This window comes from Bidens hawaiensis, unplaced genomic scaffold (genome assembly GCF_021521415.1).
Source record: "Bidens hawaiensis isolate Kalapana, Puna unplaced genomic scaffold, B.hawaiensis_p1.1 tig00008945_1, whole genome shotgun sequence".
Lineage (NCBI taxonomy): Eukaryota > Viridiplantae > Streptophyta > Magnoliopsida > Asterales > Asteraceae > Bidens > Bidens hawaiensis.
The window spans coordinates 887001-913847 of NW_027491649.1; the positions used below are offsets into that span (position 1 = coordinate 887001).

General features: G+C 35.4%; 3 protein-coding genes and 1 pseudogene across 5 annotated transcripts in view; 3 read left to right on the top strand and 1 right to left on the bottom strand.

Annotated features, from left to right (window-relative positions):
* Positions 1 to 26847, top strand: part of LOC143530391 (very-long-chain (3R)-3-hydroxyacyl-CoA dehydratase PASTICCINO 2-like) — a 265235-nt gene that overhangs the window by 208059 nt on the left and 30329 nt on the right. The window lies entirely within an intron of this gene.
* Positions 1132 to 10865, top strand: LOC143530433 (TMV resistance protein N-like; annotated as a pseudogene). The gene is made up of 6 exons (XR_013134850.1): positions 1132 to 1893; positions 1985 to 2085; positions 2166 to 3265; positions 3860 to 3962; positions 4231 to 4246; positions 8935 to 10865. The product of XR_013134850.1 is annotated as a TMV resistance protein N-like (transcript).
* On the top strand, positions 12903 to 16049 carry LOC143530421 (mechanosensitive ion channel protein 2, chloroplastic-like). Its single transcript, XM_077025966.1, has 11 exons — positions 12903 to 13342; positions 13422 to 13579; positions 13666 to 13780; positions 13873 to 13970; positions 14038 to 14151; positions 14237 to 14297; positions 14380 to 14529; positions 14609 to 14719; positions 14795 to 14962; positions 15042 to 15155; positions 15248 to 16049. Exons 1-11 carry the CDS (start codon positions 13190 to 13192, stop codon positions 15926 to 15928), a joined length of 1923 nt encoding a protein of 640 aa, XP_076882081.1. The 5' UTR covers positions 12903 to 13189; the 3' UTR covers positions 15929 to 16049.
* LOC143530422 (O-fucosyltransferase 39-like) lies at positions 16066 to 19912 on the bottom strand. 2 transcript variants are annotated; one of them, XM_077025967.1, is made up of 10 exons: positions 19359 to 19912; positions 18382 to 18444; positions 18189 to 18270; positions 17980 to 18050; positions 17785 to 17873; positions 17489 to 17692; positions 17129 to 17402; positions 16782 to 17009; positions 16519 to 16716; positions 16066 to 16392 (listed from the first exon to the last, which is right to left on the bottom strand). In XM_077025967.1, the coding sequence occupies exons 1-10, from the start codon at positions 19467 to 19469 to the stop codon at positions 16180 to 16182; spliced, it is 1533 nt and encodes a 510-aa protein (XP_076882082.1). In that variant the 5' UTR covers positions 19470 to 19912; the 3' UTR covers positions 16066 to 16179. The 2 variants fall into 2 exon arrangements, with proteins under 2 accessions (XP_076882082.1, XP_076882083.1); XM_077025968.1 differs by lacking the exon at positions 19359 to 19912 and adding an exon at positions 18537 to 18955.

Below are 26847 nucleotides of genomic sequence, written 5' to 3' on the forward strand. Positions count from 1 at the left end.
TAAAAGGTCCAAAACCATTATTTTACTTTCATTTCTAATTCAAAGTTGAAACCATCATGTCCGTGAAAACAAAAGAGAAAGCAAGTTCATGACAAGTACAACATGCGCAGCTGTGCTTGCCATCTGTCATACACAGTGGTGAAAGTTTAGCAAGCGGATGTAGGAGCTAGAATGATTTTGAAAACAACATATGACCCTGAAAGTTTAGCAAGTGAATTAGCAGCTGGAATTATTTAGAAAACAACATATCACCCTGAAAGTTTAGCAAGCGAATCAGCAACTAGAAGCCTAGAATGATTAAGAAAACAGCGTATCACCCTGAAAGTTTAGCAAGCGGATTAGCAGCTAGAATGATTTAGAAATTTGTGCTACTTGTTCGTATGCTTATTGTTTACTAAACAAATCCTTCAGTAACTCAATGATATATACGTTGAAAATATAAACAATAGGCTTTAGTATAATTATCGAGATTAAAGTATCTAGCAGAAAATTTGATGGTGCCTGCTACTAATATCAAGCATTTTACACTAATTAGTAGTTAGACTGAGTGAGGGCTTGCCCTCTAGCTCCTACATCCATCCATACCCATAATCATGTAATTAAACAAAATAAGTGCAAGGCATGGTGCATCGAGAAAAACTTGACAACAAATACTTCAAATACATACATAAATGATGATACTTATTTATATGTTATTTAATTTAAATAACAATAGAAATATTTTTAGTATATCATTTTAAGTAAATACCAATAACAATATTTGTAAGTTAAAATCAATAACTGATGTTATAATATTTTTGTAAAGAGGTACTTTGCATATTAAGAATATCTTAACTAGCGAAAGTTAGCATTTCTTGCTAAGTGAACACCTTGAACTTTTACAATGTGCAACCCTTCTCCCAGTCACGCCTTAATTGTATGCGGGTGTATAACCATTAGCGTTCCCTCGCATACGAGGTTCCTTGTATACGAACGTGTAGCCCTAGGAGATTCATCGTATAGGAGCAATGCAATACTTAATGATACACCGATGGTATAACTCCAAAATTAATCAGTAAATATAGGTTATTTAGCCCACCCCAAATTATACTATGTATTACTTTTGTAGTTTTTTTAAAAACTGTGCCTGCTAAAGTTGTTTTGGTTTAAGAGGCATGAAGATTGAATCCTTTCCATATTTTGTTACAACTCATCTAGCAAACTAAAAGAATTGTTTTACAAATATGTATTTTGAGTGAAACTAATCATTGAACTACCTACTTTTTTTCACGTTAAAACGTCAGTTTAGGAATAGAATCTTATCTTATCTTCACCAAAAAGAGGCTTTACTCTCTCCATGCAGTAAGTGCGCACATATTTTTTTCACTCAAAATATCAACCCTTGAAGGGTTATTCAATCATTTCTTAAAAGTTTGTTTACAATCAGATAATACAAATTTCTCCAGTGATCCTTAAAGAATACACTTAATTAATGGCTTCTACTTCATCTTCATCCGTTCAAAAGAACTTCAAGTATGATGTTTTCTTGAGCTTTCGAGGTGAAGACACCCGAAAGAATTTTGTTGATCATCTCTACCATGCTCTTCAGCATAAAGGCATTAACACATATAAAGATGATGAAAGAATCGAGAAAGGGGAAATGATCTGTGACCAACTCATTAGATCCATTGAGGACTCCAGATTTTACATCATTGTTTTCTCTAAGAACTATGCATCTTCGTCATGGTGCTTAGCGAGCTCGTAAAGATCATGGAGTGCCAGAAGATGGCCGAGCATACTGCTTACCCCGTCTTCTATGATGTGGAACCCACTGAAGTCCGCCACCAAAGTGGGGCGGTTGGAGAAGCCTTTGCAAAACTTGTTGCTGGAAATGGAAAGAGGACATTGGAAGATGTAGATCTGGTAACCGCACGCATTTGTATTTCTTCACTAAAAAGATTTGTATTTTTGAGTAGAAGAAGTTTCTCCATTTGTTGATACTAAGAAAGTTTTGCACTTTGACAAGCAGGAAAACGAAAGATGGAGAAATGCTTTGAAAGATGCAGCGGGCCTGGCTGGGATGGAGTTAAAGACCACTTTTAATGGGTATTCTTCACTTGTTTCTTTCTAGTATGTGTTTAATATGGGCATTCATATAATATAATTGAATCTTCTTTAATACATAGGCATGAATCTAAATTTATCCAACAAATTGTTCAAGACATTTCACTAAAGCTACGTTTCATTAATTTGAACGTTGATCGAAAGTTAGTAGGCATGGAGGCCCGGGTAAAGAATGTAGTTTCGTCTTTAGAAAATGGTTCCGATGATGTTCGCATGATAGGGATCAAGGGTATAGGAGGTGGTGGAAAGACCACTTTAGCAAGAGCAGTTTTTGATCATTTATCCATTTGGTTTGAAGGTAAAAGCATTGTTGAGAATGTTCGAGAAGTTTCAAAAGGCTCTTCAGCTGGTTTGATAAAATTGCAAAAACAGATCCTTAAAGGTGTGTTAAATGATCAAACCATTGATGTAGAAAGTGTTTCTGATGGGAAAATTTTGATGGAAAAATTAATGTGTGGTCAAAAGGTTCTTGTTGTTCTAGATGACGTGGATGATACAGAGCAACTTGAGGCGTTAGCTGGTGAGCTTACATGGTTTTAAGCCAGGAAGCAGAATCATCATAACAACTAGAGATCAGCAAGTGTTGGTAGCACATGGGGTGAACTTTATTCATGATGTTAATTTGTTATCATATGAGGAAGCAATATGCCTATTCAGGAAGTATGCATTTAAGAGGGAGATTCCAAATCGTGGGTATGAGGAGCTATCAAGAGACGTTGTACATTATGCTGCCGGTCTTCCCTTAACAATCAAAGTTTTGGGTTCACATGTTTGTGGTAGAAGTGAGCGTGAATGGGTAGATTCCATAGAAAGACTAAAAACAATTTCGTTAGATAAAACTTTAAAAAGATTGGAAATAAGCTATAATGCTCTAGAGAATGACCAGAAAGAAATATTCCTAGATGCTGTATGCATACTGAAAGATGAAAAGAAAGATGACGCAATCAGAATACTTGAAAGTTGTGGATTTAATGCTGAAATTGGTTTAAGAGTTCTTGAGCAGAAATCTTTGATAACCTTTTCTTATCAACGTTTGGGTTTCCATGACCATATAGAAGAAATGGGCAAGGATATTATTCGGCGTTTGCACCCTAACGAGCCCAACAAACATAGTCGATTATGGATTAATGAGGAAATTAAAGATATATTCGTTAATGAATCAGTAAATTTCAAGTAGGCTTGTAAAATGAATTGAACGACCATGAACAAAGGCATTTTCGTGTTCGTTCATTTAACTTTAAACGGACACGAACACGTACACTTACACTTAATTGAATAAGTATGCATGTTCATGTTCGTTCTTTTAAAAAATGAACATGCTCGTATTCGTTTATTTAAAATCTAAACGAACAATTCAGAAACATCAATGAACATAATGGGACATAGATATACGAACATATATGAACATCTGTGAACAAATGTAAATGAACACAAACATAATGAACATAAGTGAACACAAACGAACACATATAAAACTTTAAATAGATGATTCATCCAAAGCTTTATACAAAGATGAACATTAACTAACATAAATGAATGCACATAAACGAACGTTCACGAACATAAATAAACAAACGAAAAATGTGTTAATGTTCGTACATTTATTAAATAAATGAGCATAAAAGAACTTCCTGTTGAACGTCACAAACATTTCACTAAATGTTTAGTTCTAGTTTCAAGTTTAAAAGAATGGTGGAAAACGAGAACATTTTAATTTGCTTCGACAAATTTTGATATTAGTGTTTTCTATTTACAGGGTACAGAAGCAACAAAATGTATAAATTTGAAAAATACATATCTCCATCCAGCAATTATTATGAAAGGTCTTAAAAAGATGAGGGACTTAGATTACTTTATATGCTTTACCTTATGCTGAAGTTAGCCAATACGTACCTTATGCTTTACGAACTTTGTGTTTGCCTAAATACACATCTATGTCTTTACCTGAAACATTTAGAGCAAATAAGCTTGGATTTTGGGAATGGAGAGAAAGAAAGGTATAACAAGATTAATGGTTTTTCTTATTGTTTTGCATGATGCTTTATTATGCTATATATATTATATATATATATATATGTCATTACACTGATATTCATCTTTCTTGTGATAGGTTTTTGATAAGCTCAGATACTGTAGGTGCAAGGTACGTCAGACCCAGTATGACATTTTATTTATTACATAATATATTATGTTTATTACATTATTATTATTGTCAACTAATTAGGCCCGTTGGGCTGGGGGTTTGTGGAGATAATCCCTAACCGGGCCTGGCCCAATAAAGGTTAGGGTTCATGATGGTAGCCATGGAGTCCTATATAAGGAGCCTATTCATTGAAAGCACCTTCTTTTGGACCCTTGGCTCCCACATATTTTTGTGTCTGTAAACAAGAGTTCATTCTCTTAGCAGTCACCCCCACTCCCCCACTTTTCTATGACAGATCTGAGCAACCGGAGAAGAAGATCAAGGCGTATCATATCAGAAGTTAACCGTATCCTACCCTGTTGACTCATCGGATCCAGGAACCATACCCGGGGAGAGGATCCGTGTTTCTTCATTGGCGTCATCCGTATTTTTGTTAGAACAGCAAGGAATTACTCTTTGTTTTTCGTCTCGGTTCCCAGATCTGTTCATCAATATCTCAGATCTACGATTTCTTCTTTCAGATCTGTTCTATGGGAGTCCAAAAAATTCGTAGGTCTAAATATGTTTCCAGATCTATTTGATTGAAACCCAGAAATTTCATAGATCTGAAAATTACTTTCAGATCTGTTTGATTTGGCTTTAAAAATTCATAAATATAAAAAAGGTCATTCTAGATCTAGAGCTATCTGCTCGATTTATTTCCTGATTTCTTCATGATTGGGTGTCATCATAACAAACTTATGATTGGGGGTCCACCATCACTTTGGATCTCGGAGAAAATGTCTCTAAAATTATTATAAAAGAAAGAGGTACAAGTCAAGTAACGTATGGTACAACTCCATAAGGCTGAGGGGTGTGGGGCGCTAACCTAGGCGCGTGAGCCCCTCCGCTCGCGCCCCCAGGCGCTAACCCCACACCACCGGGGCGCGAACCTGGGCGCGAACGGGGCGCGAGCGCGAGCCCCCAGGCAGGCGTGAGTGTGGTCGCGGGAGAAGAGAGAGGAAAAGCTGGTGGGCCCGCCCAAAAGAGCCGTTGAGCTCCGTTTTTTTTTTAAAAAAAACCTTTAAAAACTCCTATATAATACCCCAAAATCAACCCATTTCAACCATATCAAAACACAACTTCAATCTCCAAACTCATATATAATATCCCAAACTCCTATATAATACCCAAAAATGTCTGGAAATTGGTACCCAAACCTAGATTCAGTACTTTAATTTTTATTTTATTTTGATCGAAGAAGACCAAGCCGAAGAATAAGAATAATGTTTTTTTTAGTACTTTAATTTTTATTTTATTTTTAGATATTAATGTGTTTTTTTTTAATGTGTGTTTTTTTTAATAATTTATGAGTTTTTTTAATAATACGTTTTTTGAATATATTTATAAAAAAATAAAAAAAAAATCCGCTGGAGCCCCTGCTGGAGCCCCTCCACACCAGGGCCAGGGGCTCCAGCGGGGGCTCCAACACCCACCTTATCCAGTTTCTCTCTCTGCCACACGTCACAATATTATTGGCTGGAGCCCCCACTCGCGCCCCCATTAAAGCCCCCCACACCCCTCAGCCTAATACCTTGTACTCATTGGTGAGACACTCTAAAAAGATGTCGTAACCGGTTGTCAGCTTCTGCCATTTTCAAACTACAAAAATCATCCAATGAGGGTTGGAAATAATAATAAGGGAAAACTAGTTTACAACGTCATACGCATGATAACACCCTGGCGTCCGCCGCGACCCGCGAGTCATCCGCATGCAACACTCCGGCGTCCGCACCGCGACCCGCGAGTCATCTGCATGTCAACACTCCAGCGTCCGCAGCGCGACCCGCGAGTCATCTGCAAGTCAACACTCCGGCGTCCGCACTGCGACCCGCGAGTCAGAACTGCGATCCGCATGCACACCAAACTTTGGAGAAAACCCTTAGATCTGTGTTTTTTCGGGAGTGACGGAGGCCAGATCCGGTTTCAATTACATCAGATCTGATTTAGTTGAAGCAATAGTCATTTAAGTTGGATTTGCATTTTAAATCTCAGATCTGATCCTTGAAGGTACAGATCTGATCCCTTGGGGCTCAAAAAGATCAACAAATTCCCAGATCTGATTCTATTTCTAAACGTCTCGGCTGATTTCGAAGGTTAAGAATCCAAGATATGAAACATTTACCAACTTTTGGAGTCCTACACCTCGAGATCTACGGGTAGTTGTAAATAGAATAATGTTTTAATTCCAAAGGGATGGTAATTACTTTTCTCAATAGAAAACATTCCGACAAAAGCACGTGATGGGGTCACATCCACACCCAGTTTTAAAAATGACAACTAGTGGGCCTTATGATGAAAGCTTCAAGTAGTCATCTACCATACAAATCCACTGTAGACTGTATAAAAGCTTCAAGCATCAATGGCAGATCAATACTCCTTCACTTCGAGCCATTAAGCGCTACAGCGGATAAACCCTGCCATTGCACGGGTTTCTTGCGAGTCATGGCTGTATGATCTTTTACATCATCCACGACCGCAACCGCAAACATGCTTCCGCAAAGTTCCCGCAATGCGTTATCAAAGCCTTGAGAGTCAACTTCAGCTTCCGCAGATCACGAAAAAGTCATTAGCAAAACAATGGCGGGTCGATTCGAGCTTTCCTTAGACAGCGAGAAAAGCTGTGACTAGTCAGCCGCGGCTTTTGCGAAACTCCGTGCGGGTCACGTACAAATCATAACCGCGCGCCATATGTGAACCATGCGGGCCCCATCCGCGTCTAAGCAAAGTAATATCTACCACTGCATGTCGTTTGATTATATTCGATGCGGCCAACAGCGATTATCGCGAGCTATATGAGAACTCCTGCGCATGCCGGTGGACTAAACGCCCGTCATCGCGGGTCGTTACTGTACTCCGCGCTCTGACGAAATTATATTTCTTCAATTAAAGCGACGACCATGGATGCTCTGTTTCAAGTTAACAAAATGAAAATGGCAGTATAGATACATGAAGATAACAAGTGAAAGGGGTGCAGATCTTGGTTGTTGGGAATGAATTAATTTCCAAAATTTTAAAATAACCCCCTCAACTTTGAGATTATATTTATTATGATCTTAAATAAGGGTTTAAATTGTTGACAATTTATCCCCTCGAGTTACTGCAAGTATAACAAAGTTGAGGTCAATTATTGAGGAAGTCTTGCGTCAGAGATGCGAAATGTTCACGTCAAAGGCTTGGAATCCTCTCAGCAAGGTAAGTGAATTTCTTCACAGATTTTAAAACACGCGGATACTCAAGTCATGTCTTGACACAATTTCCATTTTTATTAATAAACTAATATTACATATTTGTTTATGAAATGAAATGGACGATGTCTTAGACTTTACTAATAAACGTAAGTATTACCAAATCTTTGGAACGATTATTAGTAAAATGACTATGAGTAATTATTTTATTTCGTATGACATCTTAAAACAACAAATATCATTTTTTGTCAATGATATAAAAAGTTGTTTATACTCGTCTGCGCATGTGATTAAAACTTTATTAACAAGTTTATTATTACAAGTTCAATGCTACTAACATTATATAGCAGCAATGAACTGGGGGACTATCATGGTATATCACCACTACATTAGTGCAATGAAAGACATTCGAGTATAAGGTTGGGCACACCTCATAATTCGCCCGAGGATGGAAGACATCCTATTATACCCGGTGTATGCGCAGAAAGTGACATGCGTGTCATCTTTGGATGGAGGACGTCCAAAGTACAGGCTAATGCCAACGCCAGAGCCAGAGGATCATTCCTATGCCACGGCTACAGGCTAATGACAACGCCAGAGCCACAGGATCATTCCTATGCCACGGCTACAGGCTAATGCCAACGCCAGAGCCACAGGATCATTCCTATGCCACGGCTACAGGCTAATGCCAACGCCAGAGCCACAGGATAATTCCTATGCCACGGCTACAGGCTAATGCCAACGCCAATGCTAAATTAAAGGTTGGGATTCCTTATAAACCCATATGGCCACGCGCCGAATCAATGACTTGCGGGTCATCTTATGATTAAAAGGCCAGCGCGCCAAAATCGCCATCATGATTTAAAACCTCTTACCACCCGAAACAAAGTAGACGCACGTGCAAAAAGGTCCACAAAGAAATCATTGGGTCAAAAAAGCACTACTCCTCGCCCCTGAGCATTCCTTATAAGTCCAGCACTTCACCAAACCGCTTGCACGCCCAGGAGAAGCACTGGACTGGGGGACTTGTAGGTGCAGGGTACGTCAAACCCGGTATGACCTTTTATTTATTACATAATATATTATGTTTATTACATTATTATTATTGTCTACTAATTAGGCCCGTTGGGCTGGGGGTTTGTGAAGGTAACCCCTAACCGGGCCTGGCCCAATAAAGGTTAGGGTTCATGATGGTAGCCATGGAGTCCTATATAAGGAGCCTTTATCATTCATTGAAAGCACCTTCTCTTGGACCCTTGGCTCCCACATATTTTTGTGTCTGTAAACAAGAGTTCATTCTCTTAGCAGTCACCTCCACCCCCCCCCCCACTTTTCTATGACAGATCTGAGCAACCAGAGATGAAGATCAAGGCGTATCATATCAGCAGTTAACCGTATCCTACCCTGTTGACTCATCGAATCCAGGACCCATACCCGGGAAGAGGATCCGTGTTTCTTCAGATACCTTGACTTCAGTGGGTCAAGGCTGAAGACCTTTGACCTCAGTATGACCCCACATCTAGAAACATTAGATTTTGCAGGATGTTTTGACTTCGTAGAACTTTACATGCCTTTTGAGTGTCCAAAGCTCAAATTCCTCAACCTTAGTCATTCTAAAGTGAGTAACTTTAATCTCGGGATGACTCCACATCTCGAGGAGTTAAATCTTCAAGAATGTTGTTATCTTCAAGAAATTCATGCTCTAGTGGGATGTCTAAAAAAGCTTGTCTATTTAAACTTTAACAGTCGTGACAACTTACGGTTTAGCGGTTGCTCAAGGTTTGATAACTTTTTGATTGATACACGGGAAGTTTTACATGGTCTTGATTCTTTAGCCAAGTTAGAGTTGAATGCATTGCCTTTAGATATATGCCCATTGCACCCCAAAAGTAATCTACCAAAGTTTAATTTTAAATGTGATTATGATGAACCTCTACCCTCATCGAGTGGAAATTTTGAGAAGCTTCTTTCGTTTGGTATATGTGCTTGCACAAACCTTAAGTCATTTTCAACAAGCATATATGGATTACAAAATTTAAGAGAGCTTACACTTAAAGGCAGCATTCCGGAGGTGCCAAAGGATTTGGGCCAAATACAAAGCCTAGAGAAGCTATGTTTTTTGTGGATGGAAAAGATTAAACATCTTCTGGGTAGCATTTGTATGTTAAAGCATTTGAAATATCTTGAACTTAAATCTTGTTGGCTAATGGAGCAATTACCCCGTGATCTTCATAGATTAGAGTGTTTGGAAGAGTTTCACCTAACAAATTGTCGATCCTTACGAGATATCCCGAATAGTATCTATAAGGTGAAAAGTTTAACATATTTAAATCTTAGTCAGTGTGATCAAATTGCCAGAGGAAATTGGATATTTAGAATGTTTAGAGAAGTTAGACTTAAGGCATTGCAGATCCTTATGAGAAATCCCAAACAACATCTGTAAGATGAAAAGTTTAGCATATTTAAATCTCTTTGGTTGTCACAAGATCGAGAAATTACCAGAGGAACTTGGATGTTTAGAACGTATAGAGGAGTTACATCTAACAGGGTGTGAAGCATTACGAGATATCCCAGATAATATCTGTAAGATGAAAAGTTTAACAAATTTAGAACTCTATGGTTGTTATCAAGTTGAGAAATTGCCAGAGGAACTTGGATGTTTAGAGAAGTTAAACCTAACAAGTTGTGAATCCTTACGAGGCATCCCGAATAGTATTTGTATGATTAAAAGTTTAACATATTTAAATGTTTCTTGTTGTCATCGAGTTGAGAAATTGCCAACGGAACTTGGGCGTTTAGAATGTTTAGAGGAGTTAGACCTAAAGGAATGTAAATCCTTACAAGATTTACCAAATAGTATATGTAAGATGAAAAGTTTAACATCTTTATGTCTCTCCTATTGTCATAAAGTTGAGAAGTTGCCAGAGGAAATTGGGAGTTTAGAATGTTTAGAGAGTTGTTCATAACAGATTGTATATCCTTGCGAGATATCCCAAACAGTATATGCAAGATGAAACGTTTAACACATTTAGATCTCTCTGGTTGTAATCAAGTTGAGAAATTGCCAGATGAACTTGGGCGTTTAGAATGTTTAGAGAAGTTGCATCTTATGGGTTGTAGATCCTTACAAGATATCCCGAACGATATATGTAAGTTGAAAAAATTAACATATTTAAATCTCCGCTATTGTCATAAAGTTAAGAAGTTACCAGAGGAACTTGGGTGCTTAAAACGTTTGAAAGAGTTGGATCTAACTGGTACGAGCATAAGTCATCTCCCGCAGAGCCTTTATCATTTGAAAAGTCTTATTTATTGGGTACTAGGAATCCTAAGGGATGATTTGTGAATATTGATTAGATTTATAAAAAAGTATTAAAAAGTCTAGCTTTTAATATAAGATTTGTGATTTATACGATGTAACAGGGACTTTCTATGTAATCTTTTACATCAATTTGAAATTTTTAGTTGTCTTTTAGCAAAATATTTGGTAATTGGTATAACCATGGTTTATATGGAGCCTCGTTTGCCATGACTTTGATGTTGTATTCTGATCTATTGATAGTAGTGCATATTAAAAAGTACAGTTTAATAAACCATGTCTTTTTTTTCTAGCATTAACAAATAACTAATTGTAGGACTTGATTTCCTTGTCAACTCAAGCACTCTTTATTTATTCCGATGGCGGTCTTATTTTCGGGTTTACTTTGACTCTCGATTCCTCTCTTGATAGCTTATTTGAAAATTTCAGCCCCCTAAATTTAGTAGTTTGATTAAAGCACTCACAGAGTTGAATGTGTATTTAATTACAATAATAATTAACTTTGACCCTTAAATGAATTAACAACTTATTTCAATAAGAATAAGAATAAGAATGATTGTAATGAACCGACACTGATCGAATTCTCACACTACCTCATCCGCAATCAGGGCTGACATATCATGTATATCCGTACACGGTAAGACACGAACACGAAATATGTAAACCTGTACACGACACAAAAACTTATCGTGTACTATTTCCCAAACATGAACACGAACCCGTTAATACCATGTATACACGATAAGTCATGATAAGAGCAATTAAACACTAACAAATGTGAGCAATTAATCAAAACTAATTGATAAACTAAAGTAGTACACACGTGAGCAATCTTATATCTCATAACAAACAAATTATTAATTAAAGTTAACAAGATGCGTATAACTATACTCTAATTAGAAGACATTTCGATTTAGATATCTTAAGAGACAACTGGTTGTAGGCGACGACATCTAATGGGTCTAATGGGGAAACTGATTGATGGAAAGGCAATGGTGTTGCTGCAGAGTGTGCGAGGAGGGAGGCCGGAGACGTGGCAGTGGGTGAGCCGCTATAGCTGTCGATAGATGGACAATGGTATTGTAAGGGTGTAAAAGAATTAGGGTTAAGTAGTTATGGTACAATACTTATTATATGATTATAAATTTAATTATAAAAAAATTTAATCAAGTACTTAGTAGGTAAATGGGTATTTTACTTGTTTGGACACGAAAATTAACATGCCGATTCGTGTCTACTTATTTAGTACACGAACCTGTTAAGGCCATACACTAGAAGTGTGCAAGAAACCAAAAAAACTGACCCGAAACCAAAAAACCCGAAAATCCAAACGAAAAACCGAACCGAAACAAAAAACCGATGGTTTGGTTTTATGCTTTTGTAAAAACCGAACTAGCGGTTCGTTTTTGGTTTTGCATGTAATAAAAACCGAAAAAACCGAACCGAATTTCTAGATTTTTATTTTTTGTTTTAAGTAATTTATGAGAGTTTAATAAATATGTAACTCACATACTTTTAGCCAAATGTATAATAGTCTATTAGTTAACACTTAACAATTAACAAAACTATATATACCTAGATTCATTATTTTCAGCCTAAAATTTTAAGTTCAAATAGCAAAAACCAAACCTGAACCAAAACCAAAACCAAAACCAAAACCAAAACCAATAGAAAACCGACAAATCGGAACTAAACGATTTCAAAAGTTCAAAACCACGCCGAAGTGTCTCACACACACCCCTATCATACACAATACCTATTAAAAGGTCGTGTATGTTTGTGTGTAGCATAAATTATTAGTCCAGTCTGCTATACACGAGTTCAAATTACTAGTTATATGATATTTTAAAAAATGGTCACATCATAAACCCAAACTAATGATTTATTTTAGGCTAGCAAATAAAAGTTGGAGTGGGACCAAATCATAAAAAAGAAAGATCATCTTCTTCTTCTTCTTCTTCGTCAAAAACAACCAACCATCGTTCCTCTAGTTTTCCTCCAAATCTTACAGGTCATCAATTTCTTCTTTCATTTTATAATAGTCTTCCAGATTTTAGTTAGCGTTTGTAAGAAGCAAGTAATCGCCCAAAATCTAATAATAAGTTATTTCTAGGGTTTGCTTTGTGTTTATTGGTGATTTAATATCGAAGCATACCTTTTATAATATAGATAATTAGTTATTCTGTGTGTACTGCAAGCTGTTAATACCTAATTGTTGCAAATGATGATTCTATATTGCTTCTGCTGCAAGTTTATGCTTTTAGATTATGTTTACAAATAACTTGATATTTGTTTTTCGTCTGTAGCGTAGGCGAGGCGGTCGAACACAAACTACTGCTGCTGCTGATTTGGATGCGGATTCTATTCTGAATGTTGTAACTGCATTTTCATCATTTGATGGCGATGACTGGTTCTTTGAATTTCTCTCACAAAGGGGGAATTTACAAGAACCAGGGGTATTATAACAACCTTACGATGTATATGCGACATGGTTTGATTGGAAGCAACAGGTTGCATATGTTACCTGCCAGTCTGTCATCGCTGGCTTCGGTATGGTTCTTTTAAGGTTGAACATTCATATTGGGATATGACGTTGATACCCACCCCTTATATGTGTTGTCTCTTGCAGCGACAAGATTCTTTTGGTATCATGCTTTCGGTTCAGTTACACCAACCGTTAAGTACAGATCCTAATAGACTAAATCTAGTTAAGTGCAAGTGCGCGCTTAATTCAGTACAAGCCTTTTCAGCTTCTGCTGTCAAGAATGCTGCTCTTGCTTTATCAAGGTGATCTTTCACGTTTCAAAAACATTATTTAGTTAATCTGACTGAAAGTATATTAAGCGTGATGATTGTGTTAAAACTTTGTGCAGTGGTTTGCAAGGTAAACCAATAATATTGAAGCTACTTCCAGCAGTTGGTCTTGTTGTATTCGCTGTATGGGGCCTCGGGCCACTAATGCGTCAAATCAGAAAAACTTTTCTTAATGTTTGTACCTTTTTTCTCATCTTCACTCAAATTTTCTGGTTTTTCAGTTATTTTTTTGTTATTCTGTTTGAATTTAATTTCAAAATTTGCAGAAGAGTTATGGGAGTTGGGGAAAGAGTAATTCACATTATGTTATGACTTCATACCTTCAGCCATTGTTATTATGGACCGGAGCAATACTTATATGCAGGTTGTATCTAATTTATGCATGTTAACTAACTTTAATATGATATTAATTGTATTTAGTTTTTATGCAGAGCATTAGATCCAATTGTCCTGCCATCAGAGGCTAGCCAGGTTGTTAAAAGTCGGTTATTAACGTTTGTGAAATCATTATCAACTGTTCTTGCACTTGCTTACTGTTTATCCAGGTATATTGTCTATTTGTCTGTTTTGATTTGCTAATGATTTGGTTTCTTTGTTGTAATTAATCCTTTCCTTAAATCTTTAACACAGTGCAATCCAACAAACACAGAACTTTTTCATGCAGACAAGTGATGCTACTGATGCAAGAAATGTTTGTTCCTTGTCAATGCTCTTAATGAGATTAATAGCCTTTTGTTTAATAGTGTTGTAATTTTCTTTTGTTCTGTTGGCAGATGGGATTCCAGTTTGCTGGCAAAGCTGTATATACTGCAGTATGGGTTGCAGCTGTATCACTTTTCATGGAGCTGTTAGGTTTTTCTACACAGAAATGGTTAACTGCAGGTGGTCTCGGGACTGTTTTGCTCACACTTGCTGGTCGCGAGGTATACATATTATGAATTTGTTAGTTGATATATAAATATATTCATGAAAAGATATTCATTAAGTTACCTGTAAATGTAGATATTCACAAATTTTCTGTCAAGTGTTATGATTCATGCAACACGTCCGTTTGTTGCCAACGAGTGGATTAAAGCTAAGATTGAAGGCTATGAAGTATCTGGAACTGTAGAGGTTTGTTTTTTTACAAGACATTACAAGATGCAACTTGCGTATGTTCTTTTAATGTTCTTTTATTTTAATGTGTAGCATGTTGGGTGGTGGTCACCTACAATTATAAGAGGTGAAGATCGTGAAGCTATTCATATTCCAAATCACAAGTTTACCATGAATGTAGTGAGAAATATGACCCAGAAGACTCACTGGCGTATTAAAACTCATTTAGCTATAAGTCATTTAGATGTCAATAAGATCAATGTAAGTACATGATTTATCTTCTTTATTTACTTATTTCTTTCTTTAATTATCAAGATTATTTAGCTTCTTATTTTTGCAGATTATCGTAGCTGATATGCGAAAAGTATTAGCAAAGAACCCTCAAGTGGAACAACAAAGATTGCATCGGAGGGTTTTTCTTGAAAATGTTGATCCTGAAAATCAATCCCTTATGGTTGGTCTTATTATTCCGTGTGCTTTCTGATTAATTATCTTGATTATATAAATCTCCCTTGCTATAAACTTGTTATAATATCTGTTATGCAGATTCTGATCTCATGCTTTGTGAAAACTCCTCATCATGAAGAGTACTTGTGTGTGAAGGAAGCTATCTTGTTGGATCTTCTGAGGGTGATTAGTCATCATCGGGCCCGACTCGCAACTCCGATCCGTACGGTTCAGAAGGTGTATAACGACTCTGATTTGGACAGCTATCCGTTTGCAGCTTCAACTTTTACTCGTGGTCGAGCACCTCCACATCGCCCCTTGCTGTTAATAGAACCTAATTACAAAGTCAACTCAGAAGAAAAGTCAAAAGGTCAAAACAACAAATCTTCCACAAAGTCAAATAGCAAGCCAGAAGTGAAAGCTGCAAGTGCTTCATCAACTTCTGATGTAAAAACTCCTGATAAGAAAACAAGTTCTGATGCAAAAGACAAGAAGCCAAATCCAGATAAAAGTGTGGATGATGGAAAACCGAGCAATGAAGCGGTTGAAAGCGATAGTGTAACCGAACAAAAGGCGACACGACCGGCTGCAATGGAAGAAAACATAGTCCTAGGTGTTGCATTGGATGGTTCTAGGAGAACTCTTCCTATTGAAGAGGGAATGGATACTGCTTCACCTGAAGTCAAGGAGTTGACTAAAAGCGGTAGTGCCAAAGGATCCACGTCATCAGATAAGGATAAGAAAGACGGAAATAGCCTTAGCTCAAAAGGCGCCGATTAGTAAAGCAGTCTTAGGTATGCTGTTTGATTTTGCATAGTAGTGAACACATTGGATGATTCATTTTAAGCAATGATCCAGAGTTCAAAGCATTGGACCCGTGAGTTTATTTTAGTAACAAATTATGTCATGTGTGTTAACTACTGCAACAACGTAGGAGAGATCAGATATAATTCACATAACTTATTATAATCATAACTACCACAACCACCATATGATGTGTTGTTTAATTTGACAAACTAGTGTTCTCCAACTTAATCTTGTTGGCACACGCAATCGGGAACCGGATATGTGTATATCGATTGTTTATCTTCTCGCATCTTGATCTTGCCTGCGCGGTTTTTCTGCCCTTTAACCGCTGCTGCTTGAAAATCTGACCAATTTATGCTTCGGTTCATAAAAAGCTGCCCCAATAATGCCATGTTTGGTCTTATCGTCTTCAAATTCAGATATGTTCTGTGTCCCACCTGACATAATTCAAGATTTTCTGTTACTAGATAATTCAAACACCCATTAATGCGACACTAACCTGTTTTGACCCATTACACAATTTGGCCTGCCTGTTTTCAAGGCTTAAATGTATGCGTACGTACCATTGCGTTGTGCATATTGCCGGGTGAAGCAGAGATGAAGATGTCACTATGCATGCTGACATAATAATCAACAGCAGCAGATAAAGAAGCTTTCCCGTTTATTTGAGCCCGTTCAACTGCAGAAGCGAGACTCTTTTTATCTTCAATATTTGGAAAAAGTTTTCTTAAAGCTGAGATCCTAGCTTCACCACCGTACACCTGTATGCTCAAAGTCAAATCATTGACTTTTTTCAGGATGGAATTTGGTTAAAATATAGATTTACCTTGTGTGAAGCGAGGTACAAGCGAGTATTATTTTCAAATCCCAAAGCAGTCAACAGTAAACCAATCTCTTCGGGTGTCAATGGGCAACGACCCTGGTTTCTTAATTCTTCATTGGTGAACCGTGAGTTCAAGACCCGCCCTTGCCATATTGCTTTACGGTATCTAGCCAGAGCCTTCTTCTCTGCTTTACCTCCACCAAAGTCACATGCTGAATGTGCAGCCATATCCTGAAAGTTCGTATTTGACTTTTATGGTCAAAGGTATTGTTTCCAATCCATAGTTGATATTGATATTTACTGATCCAGATTATTAGTCCATTTGACCTTGAAAGTCAAGTATGGTGTACCTTGTCGAACCGTAGGTGCAGGGCAACAAACTTTCCTCGACCCTTTATGCCTTTTGTGTCAACGACTTGTTTAAGATACTCGGTGCCAGTTACATCATCACTTTGAACAACAGGAAACCTGAGACGATTGACCAGCAAATCTCCAAGATTTCTAATATGGGGAACGAAAGTCAAAGCTTCAAAGTTGACTTTGCATCGTAACCGTTGGATGTCCACCGACATGTTGTTAAAAGCTAGCCGATGAGAAAATGGGGAAATTGCAGCTATCCCGTAACTAACCAAGTGCGATTAAAGTTTAGATGATATATAATTAAATGCTTTATAAGACGGTGTAGTTAAAAGTCAAACATATATTCTGACCTCTCGAGAACCGGAGAAACATGTTCAAGATACCAATTTTCTGAAGCATGAAGAGGAGCGTTTTTAACTCGAGTGGATCTAATAGCAGAGGCGTAATATTCTCTCGTGCTCCACGCGTATTCATCGGGTAATTCCCTCACTATAGATATGTCATCCTTCAAAACATTCATAAAGTGATCCGCATCAAAAATATCCTCGAAATAGCTGCAAATGCAAGATAAAGTTGTGTTAGTATTCGTATGATTAATATACTTTTCGTAAGTACAAGTTTGACATTCAAAAGTCAAAGGGACAACCTTGTGTCTTTCCAAACGGGATTCACTTCAAGATAAGGGATGACAAAAGTCGCATTGAGTATTTTAGCCACAGCAACTGCATCACATATCTAATCAAAGAAAAAAGAACATTAGAAAACTGAAATATTAAGACTAAATTAGCATGTGTAAACATAATCTTTGTATAGTTTCTAATTTAAAATGTATATGACGTACCCCCATCCTTTGTTGGTTCAATCCTCCATCGAGGAACACTTGAATGTATCCCGAAGAATCCGGCAACGGTACTTTAGAGTAGTGATAACCGTTAGAATACTTAAAAAAATCAAACCGAAAAAACCACGAAAACAAAGCTATGCTGGAATTTGTAAAAAAAAAGAAAAAAACTTATTGCTCTATGAGAGTAGAGGTAAACATGCACTTACAAGAAGTTGAAGTAGAGTCAATGCAGGGTTTCCATCCTTGGTTGACCAAAGGTGTCCAAAGATCTGACTGCTGTTTATTTAACTGAACATAAAGATTAAAGTTAGTCAGCATAGAACAATAACTAACACCCAAATGAAACCATATGTCACTATACTAGGTGGATGTTAGTGATCAAGGTCAACTGCAACTCACATTTTCTTGCTCTAACGCGCTTTTAAATAGACGCGAGTGCCTTGGCTTTGTAACAATTGGTTCCTGCCAAACAAACCGCACGTTTCAGCCATGAGATGATTGTAAACATCAACACCGACATGTTTTAAACTACTATAAAGGGATGTGAATTTTACCATACAACATTCTACTAGACGCCTCAAAAGGATTATTCATTTGCTCTCGCGTTTATTTATCGATGATATTTTACAGAGCAAATGAATCTACGAGTATAAAGTTGCATGATAATATTAGAAAAAAAATTGTTACAATGTCCCATGTGGTTAGAATTGGAAATTTACTTCCTTTGCCACAAAAGACTCCTTTGTTTTAAGAGATTCAAACTTCCCTTCACCCATGCATCCCTTAGATTTTCGTCTACAAAATCTTATGCTACTAATATTTGTCAAACTTGAAGGTAAACGTAACTCTTTTGACTTTCAAAAGTCAAATCCGGACTTCTTTTATGATGGCAATAAATGCAATTCACTTACACATCCGCCACCAGAAATTTGTCCAAAATTAAAATGTTTTTATCAACATATATAACAAAAAAAAACTTTGGTTATATGAATCACCAATGCATATACATATAGTCACAAATGGGGCCTATTTGTTAAATTACGACAAAAAAAAATATACAAGATTATTACTTAGGACCACATTAATCTAGGATCATTTTAATATGCACCAAGATCATCCCAACATTCTTTACTTGAGAACATGACACAATTATGTTATTTCAAGAAAGGAAGAACACTTGAAGTTAAAGCAATACCACAAAAGATATCATTCTTTTTATTCTACAATCCATGAAAATTCTCCACCAACACCAGCTAAACTTTAATCCCAGAAAAGGGTGTAACATAAATAACTAACATAACTTCAAATTTCATATAAAAAACTTAATTCATAGCAAGATTTTGATTTTTTATTATATTATGAAAAAAGAATCTCACCGACAAAAATGAAGGAGAAGCATAACTCAATGGTACCAAAAGAGTAGTAATGATCATTAACATGTCACAAAGTGACACTCCGCCGTGTTTGCAGTGGCGAAGCTTCATCATACCACCGTAAAAAGCCGAGAAAGAGACGATGGTGGTGCACTGGTGCTTTGTATCAAGCTATATATCAAGAATGTTGAAGAAGAAGAAGAAGATGAAGATAGTAAATGAAGTATATATCATAAATGAAATGTTATTGGGGCTATATATGATGTTAAATCATGTCACATGGCTAAAACATATGGCATTCACATGGCACAAATCACAAACGAGCAGGTGGAATTGCAATGAATTGATTTGGTAGGAAGGTAAGGTATATAGATAAGTAGAGAGTGTGCATGTCGTTTTCTAAAGAGGGACAAGATGAGTTAAAGGCAATAAAAAGGCACCGTTTGGTATAATTACGTGTCATTAATAAAAAACTATTTATATATATAGGTATTTACTATGGAATTTATTACCATGCTTCTATTTTAATTTAGTCCCGCATTTATAAGATTGATGATATTCTTTATGTCAGCTTTTAATGAATTCTGTGGTTAGATGGTTTAATACGTTACTAGTTTTAGTCTCTATGCATGATTTATGGTGTCTCTCCTTAAATGGTAGAATTCAAGTTTTATAATAAACAAAGATGTAAATTTAAAAAATTGGTTTTTTTTTAATAATCAACTAAAAGTTTTATTTTACATACATATGTATAAACACAGGCAAGACCAATTCCACCATCGCTTACAACCATCAAACACGAGAAGTAACAGACCCAAAACACCCAATTACAACAAGAGATCACCTCTCATTCCTCCCACGTTAAAACAACTCTATTTGGATCGATTTTCCACCCATAAGAAGCTAAGCGACTTAATTTCCCCACCATGTTAGACGAAACAACTGGTTTGCTGTTAAAAACCAAATCATTCGGCGTATTCCATGGTTACCAAAATGTGATAAGGCAGATAGCATGAAACGCCTTGACTTTTTTCTTTGAAAATTTGATAAACTTGTGCAGTTCCAACAAATTCATAGAAAGAGGATTGGTGGTTAAGTGCATTTATCTATATAAAATAAAGATAACAATATAAAAAAATGCCTCAGAATTAAAGATTTATTTTAAGTTACCGTACCATGTAATTAAAGGACAAGATTGATTATATTCTATAGAACAAAATTCCAAAAGATTATTCTTTACAACAATTTTCAAAGTTTGGGTTCTAAAGTCTTGTGATTAAAAAAAAAGTTAAACACGTATGCAAACGAATCAATGGGTTTAATCTTGAATCACACATAATACAACCTTATTAATTCATTTATTAAAGGAAAAATATATAATTAAAAAGATTAGATAGGTTCCCTCTATAATTATTTTTTTTCTATCATATCATTTTCTTATAAAGGCATGTGTACTGGAGGCACACACTATTTCACGTAAGTGAAAAATGATTGGAACACCAAAACGTCGGGACGTTTTTGGAGAGTCGAGGGCATGGGCTTGAGCAGAGGCACAATGTGGGCAAGATGTTTTTCACTTTCTGGGAACCATTACGGGTACACTAACAAGTTTCCTACGAGTGGGTACATCGGAAGACTATAATAATCTATATGTGTATAGATGTTTATAATACATATTAAAATAAACCTTTTTTTTGTACGTATATCAAAATACACAAACAATATGTTCTTGTAAAAATATAAAAACTCAATAAAAGATAATTCATTACCAAAGAGCAACAAGTTAAAAATCATATTGTTGTACTTGTGTATGTTGATGTTCATTTTTGGATAGGTATAATTTGGTTGGTGTTGGCATTTATGTGCAATAAATGAAGTGGGTGCGCAGTAGTACGAGGAGTGGTACCAAAATAATAGAGGAACCGAGTCACCGGGTCAAGGTGGTAACTTTTTAAACGATGGGAAGCCACTGGGTGTTGTCGGCCATCAGGTCTATGCATGCCTTTTAACGTTAGAGTGGCCGAATAGTGGCTTAATCATTGATTACCGACTCGGTGACCCGTCGCCATCACCGCCTATCATGTCTTGTCGTCCTACCTTGTACTCTCCTTATCCCATACAAAACAAAACGAAACAAATTATTAACTCATCTTATTATTCTATCAAGATTTTTGCTTCAAATAATACATTTAGAAACATATTAGTATATAGACTTCAAAAGTAGAGGAATATTCAAATACCATTTTAGAAGTTTAAGCACCATTTAGAAATATTAGTTTTGCAATTCATTTTTATTCGTTGTTTGTTTGAATCATTTGATTCAATTCAATAAATATGTTAATCTTTAAGCGGATTATGCATGATGTGTTAGATTTACACCAAGAGCATGGTCCAGTATAGGAGGAGTTCGTGAAGACGTATAATTAGGGTTAGTGATCTATAGGGGAGGGTACGCGTTAGGTCGACTTTGCTTGTTCTGTTTTCCTGTGATTGTGTCTATATGTTGTTTTATGCTATGACACGTAACAGTTATTATATCTACGCTTACTTGACACTCTATGTTGGTGGTAGCTTTCTAGTTATGTAGTGATGAATCTATAGCACGTTATTACTATATATTATTGGTTTTATGCTTTACATGCATGCAGATTTTTCCTAGAGCCGAGAGTCTCACTGGAAGCAACATCTTTATTTTTTTAGGATAGAGGTATGGTTTGTCTATATCTCATCCTCTCCAGACCCTATCAATAGTTACTGAGAATGGATGATGATGATGATGATGATGATGATGCTTAATCTATGTTCAAATCAAGTTTTAATTCTTTCATTTAGTTGTTAGAAATGATACAATTATGTTACTCACTTCCAGCAAAATATCATATAGTTTTTAATTGTCTTTGTTTTCTCTCTAACACACCACACGCGACTATTTTTCATACACTATGTACAAATGTTTACGAGTTTTTCACAATTATCTATTTAGATTAAACATTATTTTTCGAACGACTGAATCAATATCACTAAAAAACATATATAGCAAGAAGCTCGAAAGTGACAAACCACCAACATTTAATACAAGTGTAGATCAACAATTTGAATTCAAATATCAACTATTTTATGACAGTAAATTTTCCATAGTCATGTATTGAACAAATCATTAACTTGATTGTGAAAGATAGACTCTCCATTGTCACACCCCAACCTACAGCGAAATGTCGGGCGTGATTTGATTGTCACAGCTCACAAGGTTACTATCATGCAATTGTAAAGACAATATCTAATTAATTTATTAATTGTCAACGAACATTTAAGTACAACAAAAATAGAGAAAATTACAATACAAAACCAACTATTCTTGTTTATGTTAACATCCTAAGGTCATCTCCACGTGAGCTTCAGTTCGATAAGCAATCCAATCTATAACCTGCAAATGCGTACAAAATATATATATTTGTCAACAACACATGTTGAGTGAGTAGATTCACCAGTTTTGACGCGAACAAAATGATAATATATAATGATATAAATAATAGAGTAAAATAAGCAAAACTGTTATCTGTGAGTATAAACAATGAAAATGTTAAGCAAGTAATGAGTGTCGGTGAAACCATTGCCAATGCGATCGGGCTCCGGCCACTACGACGGTTGTATGATCATACTATAATGAGATTATGTTGGACCTCTCTGAATGCGATTCAAGTAAGCAAGTCAGCAAATAGCAAGTAACAAACAGTCATTCAATTGATACACAACACAAAGATCAAAGTTTGCGTTTGAGAAATAATAAGATAAATAATTTGATAAATGGTACGCAAGTGTCCCCAAAACGTGAGAAAATGAGTAAAATAGGGAAGTGATTACTCACATTGATAAAATGAACGAATTAAGGAATGATTAGGAAAGTAAACCCTTCGGGATATACCGTCAATGATTCCTAGTTAGATATAATAATATAAATTAATTATAAAAGTTATACACGATTTAATGAATTAAGATTTCAATGTGATTGAAGTTAAGTAGTGTGATTAGAATGTTTATTCGATTTGAATGATAGATCTCTATTATTATTATTATTATTATTATTATTGTAAAACGATTATTATTGTTGTTATTTATACGGAATGTTGTCATTATTAATGAAATTTCATTGCTCACACTTGATAGATATATAAATGAAATAAATTAAAATAAATAGATTTGATATAAAAATACTTATTATATTAATATTTGGATAAATAACTAAATATACAAACTAAATAAAATGATCCGATTACTATAAATTGAGATATAATATTAAAGTAAATATGATATAAATACATAATACTTTAAATAAATAATTATAAAATAAACGTTTTTAAATAAGTAATTTTAATAAGAATATTTCAACAAATTTGAATTTTAAATCGTTAACGAAGTCAATATATATATACACACGCACACATACATGGCGAGTTTGCAAAACATTCCGCGACGAGGAAACGCGAATTAAAAGTGTCGGTTAAATAAAATAGTGTTTATATTTAATATTAATGTTAATGATATTTGATTTATAAATTATTAAACCTAAAGAAAATAGTAAAACATAAAAGGCTGGGCTGGGGGTTAGAACTAGAGGTGCACAAATCGGTTTTTTTAAATAAACCGGTTCGGTTAATAACCGGACCGGTTTTTCTTGGCCTGGAAAAAAACCGGTTTTTAAATAACCGGACCGGTTTATTAACCGGTTTTTTTGGTGCAAAACTCGGACCGGTCTAACCGGTTAGGACCGGTTTAGAAACCGGTTAGAACCGGTTAATAACCGGTTTTTTTAATTAACCGGTTTTTTTTTTTTAAAATAACCGGTTAATAACCGGTTTTTTTTCATAATAACCGGTTTTGAAATTAACCGGTTTTTTCCATAACCGGTTCAGTAACCGGTTTTTTCTCTAGAACTTGTAACCGATATACGAACCGGCGGTTACTAAACCAGTCAAACCGGTTTTTAAATAACCGGTTTTTGTAAAAACCGGTTTTCGGTTTAAACCATTGAACCGGTTCACCAACCGGTTTTTTTGCCCATCTCTAGTTAGAACCCATGACACCAGCCGGCCCTAACCTTAGAACACACTCACACCACCAGCTGAGCTGGGGTGTTAGATGTTTAAAGAACGAAAACAATACTTTACATACAAACACAAACAGAAAACCCCCAAACTCAAGAACCCTAATTCTGCAATCCGCCATTATACATGATGTTCAAGCAATTGATGTTAGGGTTAATGATTATAGGTTAGAAGCGACTCTAATACGTATAACAATTACCTTATATACTGGTACACGACGGGTTAAACGAGACACCAAATAGCCGGCCATCGCAGATCACTAACACGCTCAAACCAAGAAAATAATGTAATTAAGTTTGTGGGATATGACAGCGAGGGTTAGGAGGGTATATCCGGAGGTTTAATTGATTTATGAAATTCGTTTTCTTGTATAATGGTTAACGAGTTGCTGTCGGTTGTTATAATAAGAAATATGAATCGCAAATTGATCAATTAGCATATTAACGAGTGTTGGCAGATCATATAAGGCAAGATTAGCAGATCTTTTTATTCACTTTCCATGATACCGACGAGAATTAAGGCCCAAGCTACATCACACGGGTCTCGGATACAAGATTTGGTTGCGGGTTTGGATATATTCACGGGTCGGGTATGAGTTGAATCCGGATAATGAAGTTTATATATAATATTTGCAGTTTAGCCCTTAAAGAATGAAGGTGGAAACATAATGGGATTATAGTTCTTGTTTGGGTTAAATTTGCCATCTATTCTAAGTTTTAAATATATAATATATAAATAATTAAGAATCCTATTAAAATTAACTTGATAAGCTCGATAAAATTTCTCAAACATTGAAATGGGTCGGGTAACCTAAAATGGAAAAACCGAGTTGTTACATCCGTTTCTCAAATAAATAAATTAATCAAAGATTTTAGAAAGTTGCAATAGGAGAAAGCGAGCTCCTCGTGAAAGAAATCTTACATGAAGATGAAATTGCAATAGGAGAAGCGTTTTCATATCATATGAGATTATATGTTTGGTTAATTAGAAAATATCAATATAAAATAAAATTATGCGTGCATGTCTTTTTTCTTTCTTTTTTTGTAATGAGATTATGTTTGGTTGATTCGAAAATATCAAAAGCAAATAAATAGAGAATACTATTGACTTTATATTTTAGTATTTAAGTTATTTATGATTTACAATAAACCGGTTTTCTGTTGACCGATTTGGTTGTTGGAATTAATTGAATCTAGCAACACAAATAATGGTAACTCATCACGACCCTTTCAATATTATTATAAACAAAAACCACATTTTACAATTACCTTAGAATTTTTTTTATACTAGAAAATATGTAGTCCTAGTCAAATTCTGCTCTCAATTACTCAACTATAAGGGGGGTAACTTTATAGTAACTAAGTTTTAAACGTGTTCTGGTTATATCACTCAAACTTAAAAGTGTTCTGATTAACCCACTCAACTTTCATATTCTATTAAATTAAATGTTTTAACATGTTTTATAGCATGTTTTGTTTTGGTTTCTATGAATACTTTTTTTTCCTTTTTTTAGTATTGATGTGGAGTGTGACATGGATTTTATTTTATAATATAATTAACGTTTATTTATGTTTTTAAATATAAGTACATATATTGCAAATCCCGACCCTCACATCTTCTCCTTCATTCTTGACACAAAAAAAATCCGGTGAGACTCGATTTAAAGGTTAGTGACCCGATTTAGGAAAAAAAATGCATAAGTGACTTAACTACACTTTTGAATCAATTAAAACTAAACTTGCACTTAACCCCTTCAATTTTCTTTTAACTCGTTTCAAGAGTAACTTTCAACATTCTCCCTTAATCTTGAAATTGACTCGTATTCTCTAACCGATTCATTTTTGGTTTAACCATAGCCATTTCATTTGGGAACTATTAGGATAAATGGTTATTAACCAAATCAGTTCATAAGTTAGGTTATTGCACATGTTAAAACTGGTTATTGGATTAACCGGTTTTGACGATGTTGGTTAATTACCAGTTCAGTTATTAATTGATAACTTACAAAATTATTAACGGGTTTACACCACTATTTGGTATTTGGTAATATGATAGCCCAACCGCATGGGCTGTAAAAGCCTGAGTTACCAAAGCCCAATACCTAGTATCAAACAATCAACCATCTAACAAAGATAAAATTGAAACTTTTAGCGTACCCAATGGCCAAGACTAATTAAGTTTCCAGACTCCAGTGTTACACTGTAAATCCATTCAAGATTTTTGTTTTTATAAAGTTACTCGATCTTTATTAGGTCTTTCAATCTTATATATTTTGTTTAGAATTTAGGCTTTTTTTAATATTTAAAGAGACAATTGAAACATATATTAAATATAAATGTCGATTACTAATAAATAAATAAATGATCATTTTTTTCTTTTTTTTTTTACAA